The following is a 22704-nucleotide window of genomic DNA, read 5'->3' as shown; positions in this document are numbered from 1 at the left end:
CACACATGCACACGCACACACACACACACACACACACACACACACACACACACACACACACACACACACACACACACACACACACGAATCAAACCAAATGGTGCCACCCTGAAAGAAGACAAAAAAGAAAAGAGCCTTCACCTCTCCCTGGCACATAATTTTGCATTTAAGCCTTGTATCTGCCGGCTCAGCCAAATCGACATTTATTTAGTTGAAGGCAGGGGGTGGAGGAGGGAGGAGGTGGGGGGTGGAGGGTTGGAGGGGCTCACACACTGAGACGGGAGCAGGGGTGATAGATAGCAAGAGCAGGAGGAGCCCTGCAGGCACTCTCATTATGTTCTGAGGACATGACTGCATCTGATGCATTACAGGGCCAGAGAAGAGCAGAGAGCAGAGGGGCGGGTGTAAGGAAACCTGGGGGGGGGGGGGGGCCGAGGTTGAAGGTGGGGGTGATACCAGGAAGTGAAGGAATGAGAGGGATAAAGGCATGAAGACACTACCGACTTGAGCAACAGTTTGGCAGTGTTTTTAAAACTGAGATAAAAGTAAACTGGGGAAGAGTTGAAAGTGCCGCTGTCTGATTCAGAGGAAACTGAGGGAAAGACAGGAAGCGACGATGGAGGCAGCAGAGGAGGAAATGTTGACTTTCTCTTTGGCGGTGACCGGGATGGACGGGATCAGGAGTGAGGAGGTCAGAGGGATGTTAGATGTGTGGGAAGTAAACCCAGAGAGGACAAACTGAGGTGGTCCTGAGGAGGGAAGGCGGATATCTGGGTGGAAGGATGAGCAGGAGGCCTGGAGGAGCAGCAGAGAGGAGATTTATGGATGGAGTGAAATAGGATGTGAAGTTAGTTGGTGTGAGAGAAGGGGGTGGCCGCCCCCGAAGGAAACAGCCCAAAGGAGGAGAAGAAGAGGATTTGTCTTCGAGAGAAACTTCTTTTGGCTTGGAGGTGCTGATGCATAGTTGCACTTCTCTGGTTTCCAATCCAGAATTGCAGACAATATTATTATTGTTTTTTAATATCTTTCAACGCACACATGCATCCACCTCCTCATCCATCCACACATGCTGTACTGTGTCATGTGGCTCCTGGCACTTGTCATGTGACCTGTAAACGTGCTAAATTTGCCAAACACACGTTTTTATCAAAATAACCCCAGCATAATTTTATGCAGCATATCTGGGCTGCTATCAGATTATTCTGATGAAGACACGTAAACAAACCTGGCAACACGTCATTATGTTTCAAACCAACAAACCGATCACTCAGAGCAACTCCAGACCTTAAAACACACAATAATAGGCTGCCACTTCCTTTGTGGTGACGTGTGTGTGTGTGTGTGTGTGTGTGTGTGTGTGTGTGTGTGTGCGTGCGTGTGCGTGAAGCACCTCGCCGCTGGGATGTTTTCCTTCCCAACGACAGGCTGCCTCATTACAGGTAATTAAGTCACGCGATGTTCTTTACTGCTGAGCCACGTGGACCAGTACCAGCCCTCGCCACGTCGGATGGATGGCTGCCCCATCGCGCTAACACGCGTGCAGCAGCGCATCGACATATCGTCTGGCACTCGGCTGCATGAGTAGCTCATACAGTCATACATAATCCCCTTCGAGTGACGGTACAGTACAAGGTTTTTTTTTTTTTGGCAGTGGTGACGAATTTCACGTGTGCGTAGGCGTTTATATGTTGTGGATGCATGTATGTGGATGCATGTATGTGGATGCATGTATGTATGTGGATGCATGTATGTGGATGCATGTATGTGGATGCATGTATGTATGTGGATGCATGTATGTATGTGGATGCATGTATGTGGATGCATGTATGTATGTGGATGCATGTATGTATGTGGATGCATGTATGTGGATGCATGTATGTGGATGCATGTATGTGGATGCATGTATGTATGTGGATGCATGTATGTATGTGGATGCATGTATGTGGATGCATGTATGTGGATGCATGTATGTATGTGGATGCATGTATGTATGTGGATGCATGTATGTGGATGCATGTATGTGGATGCATGTATGTGGATGCATGTATGTATGTGGATGCATGTATGTATGTGGATGCATGTATGTGGATGCATGTATGTGGATGCATGTATGTATGTGGATGCATGTATGTATGTGGATGCATGTATGTGGATGCATGTATGTGGATGCATGTATGTATGTGGATGCATGTATGTATGTGGATGCATGTATGTGGATGTATGTATGTGGATGCATGTATGTGGATGCATGTATGTATGTGGATGTATGTATGTGGATGCATGTATGTGGATGCATGTATGTATGTGGATGCATGTATGTGGATGCATGTATGTGGATGCATGTATGTATGTGGATGTATGTATGTGGATGCATGTATGTATGTGGATGCATGTATGCATCCACAACAAAATGTCTTTTCTCTTTCCAAATCATTGCCTCTGAAAGGAAAATAGTTGGTTTTACACAAAATGACAAGCGAGTTTTAAGCAATCTTTTGAAAGTTTATGTAAGCAACTGACATTTTTTTTTTATTGTAAAGTGATTTGGTTCAAATGAATGAGGTTACGTGAGAAAGAGGGGTTCCACGAATGGACGGCGCAATGTCACTTGCAGAAAGAGCCGAAGTAACCAGAACAAGGACGGGGATAGAATTATTATTCCTGCAGGTCAGCGAGCACTGGCCATGAAAAATATCGCTCTTAGATGCAAACACGTTTGTGGAATATTTGATTTGCCAAAGTTCAGCAAATGTGTTTCTAGTAAGAGTAAAAACAAACAAACACAAAAAATACCTCAAGCAGGCATCCAAACATTCTGTGAATTAGAGATATTCTAACCTGGTATTTTTTTTAAAAAATGAGCTTCATCGACATCAGCGCGCAATCAGCGCTAATTAAACAGAACCAGCAGCTACGTAACTTTGGTTGCCTGTCCAGCACACTGCACCGTGGTCTCATGCTACACTTCATACAGCGGCGTCAACACCTCTTACCGCGCTGTGAGAGGTGTTGACCAGGTGTCGACTAGCTATATCTGAAGTGGCAGCCGTCACAGATACCAAAGACTTTGTAGTAGGAGGTGAGAACAAGAAAGGACAGAGTGCTGTTACAAGTTAGCAGGCTGTCATTTCAAGGTAGAAAAGGGTGAAGTCAGAGCAGTGGATTGTAAAAATGAATCAAATGTTACACTATCACAATATAAAACGTTATGAAGACAGCAGAATACTACAAGCAATGACACATTTCTTACAACTAATACAGAAATACTGTCACGAACAGAAAAAAACACATTAGTCGTATATGTTATGTTATATTCATTGTATTCATTAAAACACGATGATCTCATTGATATTTGTGCCAGATATGAGAGAGACTGATGAGTCAGCAGATTTCACAACCTTCACATTTGGCAGCAGTGAGTGTGTCTGTGCGTGTTACCCCTGCAGGATCCATCAGCAGGAACGCGCACGCATTAACGAGTGTAAGATAAAGGACCTCTTAACACTGTGGTGATTCACTGTTTTTTCCGGAAGCCCCTCGCACTGAATGATTAGTTTTCCACATCATCAACTGCCGTTCGGCGCTCGTCCTATAATGGGCCGCAAGTGATGATCAAGTCTCTGAGTGGAGAATCGTCGCTTCAAGTAGGTCACCGCTGAGAGGACAAACAACTCCCTGTTCAAGGAGAAAGTTGTCCAGACATCCTCCCTGTTAATCCGTCACCCCAGTACTGCTCCACAGCAACCTCACCTACTGCTTTGTCCTCCCTCTACACGTCTTTAACACCTCTGATGCTGTCCACGTCAAACACTAAGAGCGTGTTTCCACTGGCCCTACACAGTTGGTGCCATCTCTACTCGGTATGGTACAGCTCGGTTGGTTTCCACCTGAGTGCTGAGTTTTTTTGTGCCTTCCGTGTCCCCGGATCCATAGGATTCACTTTTTGTATTGACCGTGTTTTTGTTTTGTATTTTTGCGAGACATTTTAATAGAGCTTAGAATGATTTTGTTTCATACTGTTAACTTGTATCAAAACACTGTCCTAGCAGAGGAAATGTAGACGCTGAAACGATCACTTGAGTGTTAGAGTTGTTTATTATGAGACAAGCATATCCTCACAACTTAAGTCCACACAAGGCACAAAACATGAAAAGCCCTATTCAACCCGTGTTAGCATGCTAGCAGCGTTAAAATCGCTATAAGGAGCAAAACTTAAGAGGCAGAATCGCCGCCTCTTAAGTTTCGCTGCCAGCGAACACAACACACAAGCAGAACACGAAGTTAGCGGTGGTGGCTAACAGTTTGTCGACACGATTCAGCGGCTGTACTTTGTAAATAGCTTTAAAATTAAAGTTAACTAACTCACCAGGCTTTAGCTAAACCAGCTTTTAACTACAACTGATTCAGTTTTTAGAACTTGATATTTCTGAGTCCGGTATCCTTTTTTTTTATTTTATTTTTTTAAAAATAAATAATCACAATATATCCTTTTTTATTTAAAGACAAAGGTAAAGATGAGCACATGATTAGTTTTCCAGTGAAATAAATGATACACATGCCCACTGCTGAAGCTAGATTGTGAACAGAAAAAGAAAAGGTGAATGATGAACCATACTTAACACTGCAAATTAAAGGAAGGAGACGGTTGGTTGCTCAGGTTTAGTTAGGTTCAGTTAGCTTAACGAGTTAACTTCTTACTAGAGTTGCGTTACTGCTTAAACCACGGCTGAACAAAGATTGTGTATTATTTTAAAATGACCATTACTGGAGCAACTAAATGAGTCCTCCTGGATGTCACAGGCTGGTCTGTAGTGTCTTGTACAGCCTTTACTAAACTGTGTGTACATGTTGCACAGACAATGTTTCTGGTGTCTCCTCCTCTATAATGTCTGTTAAGAATCAAAGCTTGGGATTTCATCTCTTTCCTGCGTTTCTCCTTTTAATTGAACTCAAAATCTGAAAGCCTTTATCTCTGGAAAAAGCTAGGCCATTTAACTTGGTGGCAGCTGACTCAAATGACAAATTACAATTCTACCTACGCCACTGCTGGTACTATTGCGGGACTTGCTAGCGTCACAGAGCGAATCGGTGCAGAGAAGTTTGTTTGACCGAGGTGGGAGGTGGGGTAGGGTGGGCGGAGTCGTCTCAATTTGCCCGTGGGGGTGGGCAACGTGCGTCTTGCCTTTGTAGTCATCGCCCACCGCGCAGATTGAGAATGAGCCCGAAATGACGGCACAGAGCCTGGGGGCGCGTACACACACACACTCACACACACTCTCTCTTTCTTTCTCTCACACACAAACACTCTCACCCTGGAAAAAAAATCTGACGAAGTTGCGCAGCAGCAGCCGGCGGACAGGTGGCTGAGTGCCATTATCACCGCGCACGGATACGACCGGAGACGCGCAAAGGACGAGGAGCTGGATGGAGAGGACCGACTGAGCGGAGCGCGCGGCAGTGGGGGGGAAACAGGCGCGTAAAGAGGAATTCAAAGTGACGCGTGAGACGCAGCGCGGCGCAGAGGTCGACCGAGAGGCAAGAAGAAGAAGAAGAAGAAGAAGGCAGAGTGTTGTTGGTGGCGGGAAGAGAGAGCAGCAGCAGCAGCAGCAGCAGCAGCAGCAGCAGCGGTGTGACCAGGCTGCTTCCCTCGTCTTCCTCCGGAGGTGACGGAGGCTCTCCTGCTCCCCGGCGCTGCCATGGAGCCTCGGAAGTGCGCTGGATGCGCCTTTCTAGGAGTTTACCTGCTGTGGGCGGCGTTCTGTTGGCAAGGTGGGTCACCGGCCAGGGCAGAGCACCTTCTGCAACAGAGAGAGTGGTCAGGAGGAGTGAGCACCTGTAGAGTGTCCGCTTCAGTCAGTGAGGCTTGGATGTGTTTTGTTTTTTGTTTTTTTTATCAGGGAAATGCTGCAACTAATAATAGTTTGTAAAATGGAGAAGTTTTCTGCTGTTTATGATTTTATGCCAGTCTGTTTATTATTATTATTATCATTATTATCATTATTATCATTATTATCATTGTTATTATTATTATTATTATTATTTATTATTATTATTATTGTTATTAATAATGTTAATATTAGTCTGACATCAGGCCCAGACTAAAGAGGGCGTTCAGAGGCTGATGCACGAAGCCTTTTGGGGCCGATCATCCTTGCAGTGTAATCTGCAGGCGAATGATGCTTAATGCGTGACTCCACAGACCAGAACGGAGGACCTTCAGAGGAACTTTAATCTCTGCATGTGTCGGAATCCCTTTGCTGTTTAAATCCCAAGACTGATTCTGCCTAGAAACATCTAGTTAAACATTTGTTTTGTTTGTTTCTTTGTTTTGCTGATTTAGTAAGCTAGGAGGGAAGGAGAGCAGAATATTAGACCGTTTTTTTTTCTGCCCGTCTTTGATTTGAGTTCTGGTGGGAAGACTGGAGAAATTAGAATTTTGGTTTATTAGTCAAAATCCTGATGATTTTGAAAGGATTGATCAATCTGTTTCCTCTGCAGTGCTCATAAAAATGTGCAGTCTGCCAAAAATAAATAAATAATGGGAGTGCTTGTTCACTGTGCACAGGAAATAAAGTGAGAATGTCCTCATAATATTGTTTGCCACTGTGTGTGGACTGTACTGCGGAGCTCTGACTAGCTTTTCCACTAAGTGATTTGAAGGCATCTGGAGTCCCGATGACACACTGCTGTGTCCTGCTGGTGTGTTTAGCTAAGATGACTGGAGCACTTACCAAAAGCACAGCATGACTTATTCTCCGCTGAGGGGCACAAGTCATCTTCTCACCCACGCAGTCCCAGAGAAACACAAGTACGCAAGAGTGAGTGAAAGTGACACGTCTCGGTCGCCCCCTATTGGTGGAGTGCAGCGTAGCTAACGAGCAATTCGGCCAGAATTGCAACAAAAGTAGGTCAAAAAGTTGCGGTTTACTTCAAATCTTTATTTTCCTTCAAATCTGTTATTTCCTTTTATTTCATGTCTTCCTTTTTTTTTTTTCTTCCACAGAGATTTTACAATACTTTTAGGTATTTTGTGAAATTAAAAATGTAATAAGATTGACTTAGCCCAGAATTTTCCAATTAGGACCCCCCACTGTGTTTGTCACCGTTCTCATTAAATATGATCCTAGAAAACGATTAAAAGTTTTTGATTCAAGCTGGTGGAAAATTACTTGAGCTGATTTTTACATGGAGAGGATACCAGCGCAGTGGTCTCGTGCTAGCATGTCTGCCCTGGCACTGGTTGTGGGTTTGGTCCCTGGCTGGGTCATACCAAAAACTGTAAAAATGGTACCCATTGCCTCCCTGCTTGGCACTCAGTATTTTGGGGTTGGAATTGGGGGGTTAGACCACCCAAGGATTCCTGGGCGTGGCACCACTGCTGCCCACCGCTCCCTCGGGGGATGATGGGTCAAATGCGGAAGACAAACTTTGCATCCTTCGGGATGTGACAGTCACTGGGACTTTAACTTAACTGACTGCACTGGATTTGGCTCTCTAATTTAAAAGTGGCTTGAAGTGTGGCCAAATTTCCATTTCCATTTTTGAAAATGGTATCAGCAGATCAGTCTTACAGGTTCTGCTCAGGAAAGGCTTGCATTTAGCACTACTACATGACACATGTGACAAGTCCCCCAGGGAAAATCTCCTTGGCACTTACTGATAAAAAAGAAAAAGTGTTTGTTCATCCTGCTGGAACGCAATACCAACACACCGAGTTTGCGTCCCACCAGCCGTCCTCTTGATTCGTCATTGATTTTCCGAATTGATCCCAACAGCATCTTTAATGTGACTTGATTTTCTGTCTCTGAGTCACTCCGATGACCCAAGTGCCGGGGATCAATCAATATTTAATCTGTCTTTGTGTTGACTTACTCCTACAGTCGTGTTCTTGGGTTTGTGTGTCTAATCTTCCTGGTGGTTAAACATTTTCATTTGCTTTGTCCCATCAGCATGATCATAGTTGCTGTTTATTTCCTGTTTTTTTTTTTTCTTTGTTGTGTTGTTGTTGCACCATATTATTACATTGTTGCATATTCAGGCCTACATATATCTAAAAAAACAAACAAACAAGCTACCCTGCCGGCGTCCCACTGTCCTCAAAATGTCTCTCCGAGTGTGAAGTCAATATTGCTCGAAGCAGCAATCTGTTTGGTGTTGCCTTCTGGCCTACGAGACGTCCAATGTGGGCCAAACGAGGATGAGGAAATCCCAGATTTGGATTTTGCAGAGGCATGCAATTTTTTTTCTTCCTCTCCAACAGCTGCCGTCTGCTGCACTCAAGCAGGTTACGAAACAGGAGCACAAGATTGCAGTGTGTTATCAGCCAGGCAGAGTGCTTATTTCATATCGTGTGCCTCCGTGCTACATTTAGGCGCTCACGTTTAGAGTGGTTAATTGCCCAATGAGACTCCCTCAGTTGACAGTGATTAAAGTCTCTCTTAAATAATACAGAAGTGAAGGCATCAGGCAAGACAGACCAACATTCTTTGTCCCAGACCTTTGTCACGTTCGCTTGCAGTGATTTGTTTCGCTCGTGTCATCTTCTGCTAAGAGATGAGGGCGACGACGTGGACAAGTCTATAAAAATGATTTTGAACGCTGTGAGAATTTTCAAGGCTGAACGACTCGTGAAGTGAATTGCCTTTGTGTCTCCTGCCGTGTCCTCCTGGCAATAAAAGAAACCCTTTTTATTTCACTCCTATATAAGACTGAACTTTAATGATTGCGCATCGAACGAGGCCCCCAGCGGGGCCCCAAATAGAAATATGAGAGGACACTAATGCAATGAGGGAGATATATGGTAGCCATTTAAAATTGATGGATCTCTTCAGGCTATATGTTGGAGCTCCGTCTGCATCGGCGTGTTGGCTATATCTACTGAGGCGGCGGATCTGGCTGCAAATAAGCGATACTTGGATTTTATTGCTGAAAAATAGAAAAAAAAACATTTGCAATGTGTGGAAAGCGGGCAGAAGCAGGGATTTGTGTAATAAAAGACAATGCAATAATGCTGTACATTGTCCAAGTATGATATTGTACAGATCACTGTGATAGCAATAACTTCACATCAGAGCTCGAGCCATAGTTGTTTCATTTTTTTCTAGATTGGGAGATACTTTTCCAGGATAAATTGTTTGTGAATAGAGCTTCAAATCTTGTTTTGCTGTTTGTGTGACACCTTCAACAGTGGCAGCAGTTTGGGTTCGTCTGAGGTTTTGCGCCTTTCAGCTGGTTTCAGAACAAACATTCCCTTCCATGCCTGAGGGTGGCGCTGCATCAGAAGTTACTGAAGGAGAAGACAAGGCAGACAATGAACAAGAGACCTTGCTTATTCTTATTCCTCTGTTGGTTTAAGTTGCCCTGTGTAATAGTCCATTTCCTGCATGTACTTCATTCACTGAGCGGTCAGGGCGACCAGAGTTCACTCCTGTGATCCGCGTCACAGCCTTCAGTTAAACAGGGCTGCAGTGATTGCATCTTTAATGCGACGCGGGAAAGAAAAAAAAAAAACATCAGGTTATCTTGTCATCCAATACAAAAGTGTGATTTAATGCAAATTGCAGGAGCTTTGAGGCTAGATAGTTGAGTTCATAAATCATGAACACGTTGCGTAAATAAGAATTTAATTAAAAAACAAAATCAATGGTTGGCTGCTAATGCACAACGGCTACATAGCAAATATGTGAACCTTGGCTGAAATACAAGTTCAAGTAACCTGGTTCTGACTTTTAGGTGCAGCTGTCATGTAGTTGATCATGCAAGTTGAGAGAAGTCTTGTTTAATAGACAAGAACATATAAACACATAAAGAACATATAAAGAACATGACAGCACAGTATGAATTTGACCCATCTTCTTTTCTGAGAAGCTGTATCCAGGGTCCAGATCCAGATCTTCATCAGTGCCTGTTTAGGGACACTGATGGGGTTGATAAACACACACATCTAACATTACAAAAAAGACATGATTTTGAAAAATATTGAATCATTACAAAATGGAAACACTAGGGCGGTTTACAGTCAGCCAGAGTGTTGTCTTTACTGATGGATCCCCTAGCTGCTGCTACTGTACACAGAGAGAGAGAGAGAGAGAGAGAGAGAGAGAGAGAGAGAGAGAGGGAGAGAGCAGTGTGAAAGCAGAAGCGGGAGACACAGACAGACTGCAAGAGTTTCTCCCCTGTAGGGCAACAATGTAATGAGACAGTAATCCAGTCGTTCTGTAAGACTCTCGTGACCTCCTTTAACGCGATGGGTCACACAGTCAGCAGAGTACAGTGCAGCAGGGAGGTAAACTGACGATGAGCGATAGCTGCCCTAATCCCTCACAACAATCTTGTCACGGTGCTTCATCTTGAGGTCTTTTCGGTGAGGGTGGAGCGTTTTTCACTGTTGGGCCTGAAGTGTTTTTTATCCAGCTTTGAAATCATTGACAACGGTCTTTTACAAACTCATGAGAGGCATGGGAATAACGCAAATCTTGTTTGAAAAGAGTCGGCCAAACTGTAACCATGGCCACAACTTTATGGACAGTTTCACTAGAAATTAGACTAAATTGGATAAAATGAACTTTTCATTAGTGATTAAGACCAGCAGAAAAAAAACAACAAAAACCAACAAAAAACGGTGTCAATTTTGGTTTCTTTTCCGTCTTTATGCAACCAATTTTGGCGGTACCTTCTGGCCAAATGATACAATGCAGGTATTAATTTTTTGGGGGGGCACTTTCATGTTGAAGCTCCGTCAGTCTTCATATGCAGCCAGTGGTTCCATCTCGTAAAAGTAAAAGTGAGCGTGGCTGAGTTTAAGAAACTCCAGAGTGTGGCATCACACTGCTGCAGGCCCTGGATGACCATGACCCTGAATTTCATGCATGTCTGCAAGTGTGCGGACGTGCGAGTCGTCTCCCACTATGGAAGCACATAAAGCCTCCCATGGCCATCTTCGCTCCTTACGGCCCGGCCGGGTGTACGCTCGGGAAGTTCTTTTTTTTAACCCCCTTCCCGTTACAATGTGTTGTGATTCGTGTGCAGATGTGGCATGGGGGGGGGGGATTTACTGGAGCCACTGGCTGGCGGCTGATACGCCTTTGACGGTTTCTCAAGCGAGGCTCGGAGGAGCACTCTCACAGCCTGGGGGCGCTGTGATGAGCTCGGAGGGGGGTGAAAGAAGTGTTTGCTCAGAAAATGTTTGATTGTGATCGGAGGGACAGCTTTTCTCCGTTGTCACCCCCCCCGTGTGGGTCCTTGGCACATCACAAAGAGCTGTGAGTAAGAGAGTTGCGTAACGGCAGTGCTGAAAAGGAGCAGCGCATATGGAAGACTGTGGGGGTAAACACGCTGCTGCTCTTTGGCCGCAGCTAAAGCCTGGTCTAATAAGTCAGACGCCCCGCCGGAGGACAAACTGAGCAGTGAGGTCGAGTTGCCTTGACCAGTTTGCAGCTTAGGCCGTCCGCTGAGGTTTTATGCATAAAAAAAAAATGTCGCCGTTGACGCTTTAGATCTGCTTGGCAAAGGGGGTTGCAGCGTCAAGATCAGCCTGTGGTCTCTGCTCTTTGCTCAGAGTGGGGGGAAAAAACAATAACGAAAAAAACACAAAGTCTGGTGAAGAAAACTTTTCGATGCTGCCGGGAAGTGCAAGAGGACTGGAAACAGCTCGGTGGAAGCTTCAGTGTTAAACTCACAAGTGTCTCTGGGGTCATGTGATTGTGGAACCACTGCGTGCTGGTGAATTGACTGTCTCCTGTCAGATGGGCAAGACAAACACTGCTGCTTTAATAAAGGGGAAAACAGAAACAGAGCAACAGTCAGTTTTCTTGTCTTCCTCGTCTACTTCAGCCAATCATATCAAATTCTCCGCTCAGGTTTATACATCAGACGCCGTTCCTGACCCCGTCTATTGCATTAGTTATCACGCTGGCTAACTCTGGCTGCTGGCTGGAGGTTGCACATTTTCTTGCTTGCTAACGAACCCAGGAGCTCCCAATCTGGGCCGTCAATCACCGTCACCCAACAGTGACACAGACATCGAACACAAACACTTTCATAGATGAGTCAGCGTGTCTTCCAACCCCTTCACCCCAGCCCGCCCGCCACCCCCCTACAAACCACACTCTCTGTGACAGGCCTGTTTTTTGGTGCAGACCTCAACTCTTGTTTTCCTGCTTGTCTTCAGTCCGGCTCGCTTCACTCCGTCAACTCAAGTGTCACATTCTCCGTTACGCCAAGATGGCGCTCTCACCACCACATGCACACACACTCACAGAGCGGCATCTCTGTGTTGCCCCCATGAGGCCATTAGTCAGTCATGCAGTGTTTCAGCCGTCATGCTAGCTGTTAGCTGCCACTTTGCAACTGCTGGAATGTGTCGAGTCAAGCTGTCAGCTAATTTGTGCGAGGTTCACCTTGGATTGACCTCGAAGAAAGATGACGGACATGAAGATAAAAAGTTTTCTCGAATGTTCTATTGGCTGAAACCTCAGCGCAAAGTCAAACAAAGTGCAAGACAATGCACGATGGTGCATCTCTCTATTGAATCTGGCTAAATTCAAATTAAAAGTCCTTAAATATTTCAAATTGACCTGAGACTTTGTCATTGTTATCTTATGCTTTATCTTTTCTCTTCCTTTTCTCTTTTCCCTCCTGTCTATCTGAAGGGGCCTAATGAGTGGATTATTGACATTGAGATTTCCTGATAAAGCTGAATGGTGTTCACAGGTTTACAGAATTGCTTAACAGATTCATATCTAATGAAGACTTATGGAACTGACAATAAAAACTGAATCGCTAAGAACATTTCAAGACTGGGTGGACGACTTCAGTTAGTTTCCCCTCTTTTAACTTTTAACTCTTTTATTATTATGTCGAGAAACACAAGCTTTCCTGCTATGACCACCTTCAATATGTATATTTTCCTCTCTAATAGTCACTTATATTAAAAGGTGAATGCCTAATTGCTCAATGGAAATCCCTCGGTGCCGCCTAATGAATACGGGTGAGACAAAGACAAAATCGTCAATGCGTTTAATATCGGCTGGGTTAATATCACGCTCATTACGTTAGGCGCATTGCAAGCTAATCAAATCAATCTGCGTGGGAGAACTTTCTGGGTATGTTTGTTCAATGTGCTTGTCTGAATGTGTTTTTTCTTCTGTCACCTCTGACATGTCATTTTATGCCACCATGTTTACAGACCCTTTCACCTTTTCACAATTTCTATTCTTTTACTCCTTTAACTATTTTTTTTTGCAGCTTTTCTATTTCTTGCAGTTCACACAATGGCTTGTGCTGCTTTTCCTTCGCAATAATTTTCCTTTTCCTTCTTCCTCTCCCAGGTTGTCTTGGCGGAGAGTACCAGAGGAAGCTCTACCGCGACCTGATGGAAAATTACAATCGGCTTGAAAGGCCTGTCCAAAATGACTCCGCCCCCATCGTGGTGGAACTTGGCCTCACACTGCTCCAGATCATCGACGTGGTGAGTGTGTACATGCACGGGAACATGCACGGGAACAGTATAGAATGTCAGATTACCTCAAATGTACCTCCCTTTTTTTTTGTTGCATTATTCACAGTGTGCATATTATTTCCGTCTGATTTGTTCACTAACCAGGAGCAACACTCGGTGGTCTCTGCACTACACTGCTCTGCACTCGCTGGCCAGAAGCCATTAAGACCAAAGAAACTGCAGGCTCTCCGTCCTCGTGTTCCAATGATGATAATTCTTTTCAAATTTAGTCAGTTTAAGCGATCCGTTTATATCCAGAGCCGGTCCTTGCGCTCCTAAATTTGACGTTTTTACCATTCTGACCGCAATAACCGTCATGGGTCACTTAGTTGGAGTTTTTTCTTCTTTCCCATGTAATGAGATGCAGCCTTGTCTGTCAGTTTGATATGAAACCAGGTCCATGAGTGGCCACCTGTCAACCTCACTGAACATCAAGCTTCTGAGTTCAGATGGAGGATATGAAGAGTTGTGGGACCACTGAAAATCACGATGGAATTAAGGCATGCGATCCTGTTAAGGTGGAGGCTGTAGTGTTTCTGGACGAGGTCTCTGTGTGTCAGTAGTTTTATTAGTCTGCAGAGGCAAAAAAGGAAAGAAAAATAGTGCAGCGTTCTAAATTGCAGGCTTCCATTAGCGTACCTCAGCGACATTTTCCACAACGGCAGCTGTCCAAGCTTGGGTTTAAGAAAAAAACAATCTGCCACTTATTCTACCACCTTAGTAGAAGTAGACAGTAAAGAACGAGAATAAGTTATTATTTAAAGATTTATCCAACATAAACCATCGTCAAATACTAAAAGCCAGATTAAAATATTTTGTCAAAGCTTTTAAAATGCTAGGTTGCATGCTATCATTAGCTAGCACACACCTTCTTCTCATCGTCATAAACATGCCGTTTGTTGAGGGCGTGGCCATTACTCCTTGCTCAATGTACAGACGCTATTCTGGGTTTCAGTGTAAATGTAATTAGACTGAAATATTTATGTCTATAAATCACGGTATCAATTACTCTACTGACTGATATGAATCCCGACATTAGCTCACAGGGTTCGTGTAGTTTAGTGAAAACGTTTATGTAATCGTCTCTCAGCAAGATCCCACCCATCACCACCCATGACCTTTCTCACAGTCTCCAACATAATATATCCAGAAAAGGTCACAGAAGCCCAGTTTAGCTCCTTCGCACGTCAAACCCTCGGCTCTCAGAGCAACACTTTGGCAGTTTTGGCAGGTTTTTCTGTCACATTTCACCTTGCGTTTTGTCCAATGTGCTTCGTTTCCGGCCCATCCCCCAAAACTTAGGCACAAATCCTCCGTTACACACAAGAAAATATAGCAAAAAACAAAACAAAACCATGCACAACCTTCTGCCTGGTGGCTCGACCGTGCAGGCAAAGCGCTCATCCAAAAAACCCGAGCCGACACCCCGTCACGTCCCTGAGCCAGCCCTGTCATAAGATGTGTGCGTCTTCTCATGATAACCACGTAATTGGCCACCGCTTCACTTTGGGTCGTGACGCTGGATTCTGATTCCATTATTAATACCGGCACGGTGGCTTGAGGCGCACCTAGCAAACATTTGGATGTTTTGTTGTGCTTTGAAAAAAGGGACACAGAGTAGCGGCCGCTCTCCAGAGAGAACATATGGTGCCGTCTGAACACAACGTGATGACCGCTCGGCTCTCTGAGGCGCAGCCAGACACAAACTCGTGATAATGTGACAGTTACACACTTTTGTCTCACTTAAACAAACTATTGCTGCAGCGTTTGCTGAATGCTGACGGCGTAATAGTGCAGATTTTGATGGCGCCTTGCAGGTGTAGGTGCTGCGTTTACGTGTCCTCGTAAAGCACATTGTCAGCTCATTGGATACATTATGGATGAGCTTAGGAAGGGACATGTAAATTATTGCTTACTGGGCAGCTGTTCAATAATGTAAGGTGAGCGCGAATGTTTGTGTGTGCGTCTGGACATGTGTGTGTGTGTGTGTGTGTGTGTGTGTGTGTGTGTGTGTGTGTGTGTGTGTGTGTTGTTCAGCCTTTTGATTCGTCCATCTGTGCCGCAGTAACCTTCTGACCAGCAAACTGGGGCAGTTTAATGACCGCAGAGTGTATCAACAGCATGAATAATGACTAATCCACAGACTGACGGACGGGTAACAGGGCCGGTCGCCGACCCGTGTGTGTGTGTGTGGTCACAGTGGGCCATATGTTGCTTTTTGTGGCCCCATTATGAATGAATACATTCCAACAGTGTTGACAGGGTCTAGGTCAGAAGGCCATTATTTGATAAGCTCTCATTGCATAATTCCATTTTATCCACAACTATCCACACGGCCGTGATTCATGAACTTTGAAACTCCGATTTTGTTCCAGTTAAGTATTTAGATTCAGATTCTGATTATTTGTTGCATAGTTTGACTCATAATTTTGTGTATCTCATCATAGCTACAAATACACTGAGTACACTTAGTACACTTTCACGCAACTCTTTCAGACTTGGAAAGCGGTGACATCAATTAACTTTCGAGACAAGGTGTTAGCTGCTGGGACCCAAAGGCAGAAAACTGAGGAGGAGGTGATTTAAAAAAAAAAAAAAAAGAAGTTTTCTAAACTGAAGTTTGAAAGCTGAAAACTCAGGGAAGGAATACAGAAAGACTGGGTACTGGCACTGGAATCTGCAACAAGAGCAAAAAAAAAATCTTGTTTTGGTGACTGGATGAAAACCAAAAATGGGGAAATAGATAAAACCACTAAAGACTGGTGAGACTGATGCTGCCCACCGCAGAGGCCGACTGAATGATCCGGCAGAGAAAGCTGAGGTTCTTTTCGTGCACTGATGACTGACGGAACCAGGTGCAACACTCAGCCAGGTGCGGGAGGTGGGACTAATCAGCCAGGTGCAGAGAGCAGTACTAATCAGACAGATGGGGAGGGAGGAGTCAGAGGGACAGCTCACAGGCCCAACTGCTCTGTGGAGGAGGAAGATGAGGAAAAAGAGGCGAGAAAAAACATTATCACTTCGATTAAATTCCTAATGTGAATTTCTTTCTATTGTGCATTAAAAGGCTTTATGGAAACATGAATACAAATTTGTCACAGCCATGTCGGAGCGGAGCAGCAATACTGGCACATCTGCCGCAGTTCAGGGACTTATTGTTTCCATTGTCACTTCTGGTGAATAAACTGATCCTTCCTCCTCACAGCTGCCCTGAATCAGAAGAAATCAAAGAATTTCATCTGACTCGGTTGAACCGCACAGACGCGCTGACGTCCTATTCATCAGTCAAACGGCCGCTCAGCTCTGTTTTTCGTAAAGATTGACAAAAAAAAAGAAAGGAAAAAAATTAAAATCTCAGGGTAAAGCCAACAGCAGAAAGCATAAACTGCACATTTTGAGACGAGGGATCATGAGCGCATCATCTCCTTTCTTCTCTTGAAAGCCGCTGTTATCTGATGTGGATCCAGAGAAGAAACGACGAAGATATCCTGCTTTCATCTCCTGGGAACAAAACTGCATTAAGGCTCACGCAAGTGAAAAGCTCATCCGTGGGAACAATACGCACACGCGGGCGTTTGAACTTGAGCACCCATTCGTGGACTAAGCATATGACACGGCTTTGTCCCCCCTGACATTACATTAGATGACTTGCAATAAAACACAGTTAAGGAGCTTTGGCTGGATTCAAGTGTCCATCTCTCCCTCGCCAGTCTGCCTGAAACCAATCAGAGCTGATTTATCGGGAGATTAGTGTCGTGCGGCGGGTGTGACTGGCCTCGGGCAGCATGTTGCAGCTGGCTGAGCGGGCGGGTGAGCGGCTGGCGCAAAGAGGTGAGAGGTCAACGCCATCAGCAGGTGGCGAGCAGCATCGCGGAGAAGCGCAGAGAGGGACCGCGGTCGTGACGGACAAGCGTCGCTTTGTGAGGAAACACAATGGGAGGCGGCGAGAGGAGGCTAGTTTGGTGAGGCTTGGGTGGGTGCGGGGGGGGCAGTTTAAGATAAGAGGGAAGAAGGCGGCGATGTCAGAGGAGGCAGCGAATCGATTTTTTTTTATTCCCCTGCAAATGGGAGAATGGAGGGCGGCCAGTTCATGTTGCTTGTTGCCAGCGACTGAAGCCAAAACAACTTCCAGTGTTCACGAAGTCGGCCGGATTCTGTCTGCCGGAGGTTCAGCCACAGCAGACTGAATCAGTACGTTGCAGATGATAAGAATTAGTTTGTTAAAGCTTCCAGAAAAGTGCAGAATCCACTGAAACATGTTGAAGCTGCAAAATAATAATGTAAAACAAGTAGTGGGTTGGAAATGCTCCTAATATTTATCTTTGAGCGACTTGACTGTTCTGAGAGAGGAAAAATTCTGTGGACCTGAATTGTAAAAGCACTACATAAAAACATTTAACAAAAGAAAAACAAAAAAAAGAGTCTTCCAACTAAATGAAGCCTGCCAACACTTCTCCACCAGGGGCTCCCAACCTCAAAAGTATTTTTTTTTTCTCTCTACGGTCCTGAAACCGAAATTGTTCCAGTGAGTTCGAGAAACAAGCGCGAGCGAGAGAGCGATCGAAGCCGATAAGGAAGTAAAAACTCTACAGTGGATTAGGTGCGGCGGGGTTGAGAATCACGGAACTGATTTCATGATGTGATTTCACTGCGGTGCCTTCAAAAAGAGAGTGTTGTTCCAGCTGCTGACTTCGTTTTTTTTTTTTTGGTCACTCATGAGCGATGCGAAGACACAGGCCGACACTTCGAACTCTTGCCTCTCGTGTGAGAGGGCGGAGTCACTGAGTCACAGACGGCGAGCGGGAGTCGCCGCTGTCGTGTCGCGATCTGCTGAGCAGGCTGAAGAGTTTTGTTGGCGGGCTCCTACTTCCTCTGTTGCCCGGCTCATGAATGAACCTGATACAACCTGCTTCTACCCTTTTCAGCTATTTCCCCATTTAGAAAATCGCATTTTGAAAACCTTCTTCATCTGTTTGGCTAAAATTCTACTTGCCTGAGAGCTCTCTCTCTCTCTCTCTCTCTCTCTCTCTCTCTCTCTCTCTCTCTCTCTCCCTCTCTCTCTGTCTCTCTCTCTCCCTCTCTCTCTCTTACTCTCTCCCTCCCTCTCTCTCTCCCTCTCTCTATGTCACGAATCCAAGCTTGTCCACATTTGCTTCCCTCGGTTGTCTCCTCATCATTTTACAAGTTCACCGCCGTTAATCATGGAAAACACATCCTTTTGCATGGCTGACAGCAGAGTCTTGGCAAGGCAAGAGGGGAAAAAAAGCATCAGTGCGTCATTGTCATTCATCAGGCGTCGCCTCTCTGTCATCTACCGCCGCTCGGGTTCATCGCTGCTCTCAATCATAATCTCGCCTCGTGTTTACCAGGCACGCAGCCTTTACTTGTTTATTATTTTTTAGTTCCTCTCACCGTGGTGGATTAATCTCATGTGTCCACAGCCGTGTTTGACTCTCTCCTCTCTTCTTCTGTCTCTTCTCGCAGGATGAAAAGAACCAAGTGTTGATCACCAACGCCTGGCTGCAGCTGGTACGTCACCCCCCCCGGCCACTATTTGCGCCATCACGCCGTGATGAATTGTCATCTCGGGTGTATTTTTGGAAAAGTTGTTGTTTGGGTCCTGCAGGGGTTCACATTTACAAAATAAATATAAAAGGCGCTGGCTTCTGGCTGTGGCCAGGTGTGAGCCGCCAGCAGCGACTCTTGTTGTTCAAAAGTGAAAGCGACTGTGTGACTGGAATGAGTCAGAGAGTCTCTGCAGGGCCTGAAGTCACACTTCAAAACTCAAGCCGAAAGATGAGCATTTGTTTTCCTACAGAGGGGCCGGATTGTGGCTGGTGGATCAAAAGATATAGTGTCTGCGATTTATAAAATAAAGGATAAAATTAAGATCTAACAGTATTTGCTCTAAGTCACAAGGCCTAGTTGGAGGAGAAATATGACCACCTGATGGCTTTATGAAGCTCGCACACATAGGAAATACGCTGGTCTTCTTTGTTAAACCAATTAAAATCATTAGTTGAGCCGTTTTATTATTTCAGGGCATAACTCATGTGCTCCCTGGCTGACAACGAACAAATGTAGCCAATTAATAATTTGTTGCACTCTTGGCTTTGGGGCCACGGCTGGCTTCCAACTGAGGCTCAGGCGTCTTTGTTGTAGGAGCTTTTTCTTTTTCTTTCAATACGTTTGGACTTGAACTAAAGGGACTTCTGCTAATTATTATTGTTTGGGGTGGGTGTGGGGGTGGTGGTAAATAGGTAGAAATATGGCAATCTGAAGTAATTACACAATACAGTTTAGTTACCGTGAGTGAGCTGTGGATTTCTGGGATTACAACCAATTGTTCCCACCAAAAGCCAGCACTGAGGCGGCAGTGACAAGTGAAAAACTGCCTTTTTTAGAAAGGCAAACACTTCGAGCGGAGCCTCAAAGTAGGGGTGGGACTACCAAGTGTTTATTGACTTGTGAGGTGGTTTGTTGCAGCAAAATATGCGACAACTCGAGCATTTCTTGATAAAGAAATATGCGGGACCAAAACCATAACGTTGACAATTTGTCATAGAGTAGCAAAAAAAACGCTACATGGTGACTGAAATACTGTGATGCTGTTGTTTACGAGTCATTTTTCGCAGCATGCGGTCGCTAATGCTTTTAATCCTCCCATGGCCCGTCCATCCCTTCATGGGAAGTTTAGGACGAGTAGCAGGGAACGTGCAACTTGATGCTCCGCCAGTCAGGTGGGCGCAGCAACGTCGTGATCGCAGCAGCCTCAGCCTGAGGAGCCCATTAGCGACGAGCGCTCAGTCGGGTGGAGATGTCGACTCTCTGGCTTAGCAGGAGTTACGAGTGAATCAATTACTCCCAGAGCCACGTCTTAAAGAAAAAAACGGCATCCACTTGGTGTCAACACCTCAACAGGAACAGGGGCGCTCGCAGGTCCTGCAGGCGCCTGTGAGAGGAGCGTGTAATGGCTGGCAGACATGCCTGGACGGAGAAGGGCGGCTTCACCTCTACGCCGTGGCCGAGGATTTAGGGATTACAGGTTTATCAGCCGATGAATGGCACACATCCGAATGGATTGGATTTTTTTTTTGGGGGGGGCTGGATTTTGTGGCGGGAATTGTAATGAGTGGAAGTTTTCGAAGAATGTGGGTGTTAGTCTGGTTTCCTCTGCTGAGCCAGACAGCATTATTTCACCAAAATAACCAGACAGACCCAGATTTTATGGATACTCTCCAATATTAACACCCTTCTATGACGAGTTATGTCTGAGGTCCGAATATATATTCAGCTCGACAAAGTACATTTTCAAGCATTTCCAAAATAATAACAGTCGGCACAAAGATATACTGCTGTTGCAAAAACATAAATCAACCTGCTGTGAACGCCACAGATAAAATGTTCCTTAAAGCTCCTGAGGCAGAAATTCCAAGAACATTTTCACAGTTGCGATGTAGAATTAAACAAAGCAGAATGTTTCCAACATAATTTAATGATAAAATAATAAATAAAATAATTAAAATAATTTATTTATGTTCTCTGCGTTCTAACTGACAATGCTTTGCAGTTATGGCAAATTTATCTGTGGGAGGCTTTGAATGATATTAAATACTCAGTATTTAATACTGTTACAAATATTAAATACTCAGTCCAACATATTTCACATTTTTCTGGTCCAAACTCGTAAAAGCGTCGTCCTCTGTCCTAAAACGGGAGAGTGAACCTCACACCCGGCCCTCATTAAAAAAAAAACAAGTTATCTCCAATTAGTGACGCTTTCTTAAACTTCTCTTACATAACGGAGAGCCCTATTCTTAGACAGCCGTCCTCCTCGTCTGTTGTCCCTCCACAGAGAGTCACCGAGCTGGAACGGCCTCTTGCTGGCTGGGAGAACACGGCGAACAGCCAGCGACTCTCGCGCACCAAGCCGCCAAGGCCCGCGAACGACATGTCCAGCGATTAAGTCATTAGCTGCGCGAGTGGAGACGTATGCCGGCGGGCCGACTTCAGACGGCTGCCGTCTCCTCGGCCAGTGGGAGGATACAAATCGAAAGTGCGTGCCCTGCAATTGACGAAGCCGTAGAGGTCAGGGCAGGGGGCGCACGTTGTGTGTTTGTATGTGTGTGTTTTTGAGTGTTAACAATTGTGCACGGCCATGTACGGAAACACAGCTGTGCACTGTGGCCACAGGAGTCATGGGGCCGCGTGGGGTCCGTGGGGAACGTGGCCCTTGGCTACAACATCTGAGTTCCTCCGTCTATATGTCATGTCTTTATTCAGAACAAGCCCAAAAAAATGTTGAAACAGTGATGAAGGTTGGGCATTTTTGTCAACATATTGACTTCTATGAGATTTAGGACCAGTTCAGGTTTTTTTCTCATCTTGCAGTTAAAGGATCAGGCTCTAATCGAAGGTATGGGGTGAGTGCCAGCACTCCAGCACCAGCGGAGGCTCCAGTAAGTGGACAAAGTGCAAGAGCCAACACTCAAATCACAAATATTAGCTCTGGCGAAAGGCCAGTGTTTGACCGAAAGGGTTGACCGCAGCTCTAAAAATAAAGTTCTGATTAAGTTCCGGGAGGAGCTGCTTCACGATCAGGAATGGCACTTAAGTGACGCTGGCGGCTAGTGCGCCATTGCAGTGACACCTGAAGGAAGCTGCCAGAAAGAGGAGCGCTGCGACAACTAAACAAACAAAAACAAAGTGTTTTTTTTTCTGTCATGAATAGCAGGAATGACATTTATCTTGTTTTAGCTCTACCAGACTTGTCGCCTTTCAACTGCTGCACCCTCTTTGCTCTATTTTGTTTCAGTACTGGACAGATATTTACCTTTCGTGGAACCCAGAGAGCTACCCGGGCGTCCAGAACCTGCGCTTCCCCTCCAATCTGGTCTGGGTGCCGGATATCCTTCTCTACAACAGGTGGGTTGTCCTCGTTTCTCCGCTGACCGCGATTCTTTTCTGCATCTGACCATTCTCAGTTACTCCCCCGCCTCTCTCTTTTTCTGCCCAGTCAACAAATTCTGCAGGCATAACAACGCTCAGTCGATATGTGAAACCCTTAAAGATAATGGTTCCACTGTGGACTTGCCAATTTTTGATGAGTTCTTAGAAGGGCAAGTGGATGCAAATGAAACACTTTCATCTCCTTTGATCAGATGTAATTTACTCAAGCGTCATCAGCGTATTGAAGCATGTTCACG

The 22704-nt window shown here is 45.2% G+C and overlaps 1 protein-coding gene across 1 annotated transcript in view; it reads left to right on the top strand.

Moving 5' to 3' along the window:
* Positions 1–5270: 5270 nt before the first annotated feature.
* The window catches only part of chrna8 (cholinergic receptor, nicotinic, alpha 8), a 29687-nt gene continuing 12253 nt past the window's right edge, over positions 5271–22704 (top strand). The window contains exons 1-4 of the mRNA XM_076037120.1: positions 5271–5769; positions 13329–13468; positions 18983–19027; positions 22314–22423. Coding sequence (XP_075893235.1) covers positions 5697–5769; positions 13329–13468; positions 18983–19027; positions 22314–22423 — 368 coding nt within the window. The 5' untranslated portion in view covers positions 5271–5696. The remainder of the gene's footprint in view (positions 5770–13328; positions 13469–18982; positions 19028–22313; positions 22424–22704) is intronic.

This window comes from Nelusetta ayraudi, unplaced genomic scaffold (assembly GCF_046127955.1).
Source record: "Nelusetta ayraudi isolate G7.1 ecotype Tasmania unplaced genomic scaffold, CSIRO-AGI_Nayr_v1 ptg000004l, whole genome shotgun sequence".
Taxonomy (NCBI): Eukaryota; Metazoa; Chordata; class Actinopteri; order Tetraodontiformes; family Monacanthidae; genus Nelusetta; species Nelusetta ayraudi.
This window is presented reverse-complemented; position numbering and strand designations above follow the sequence as displayed.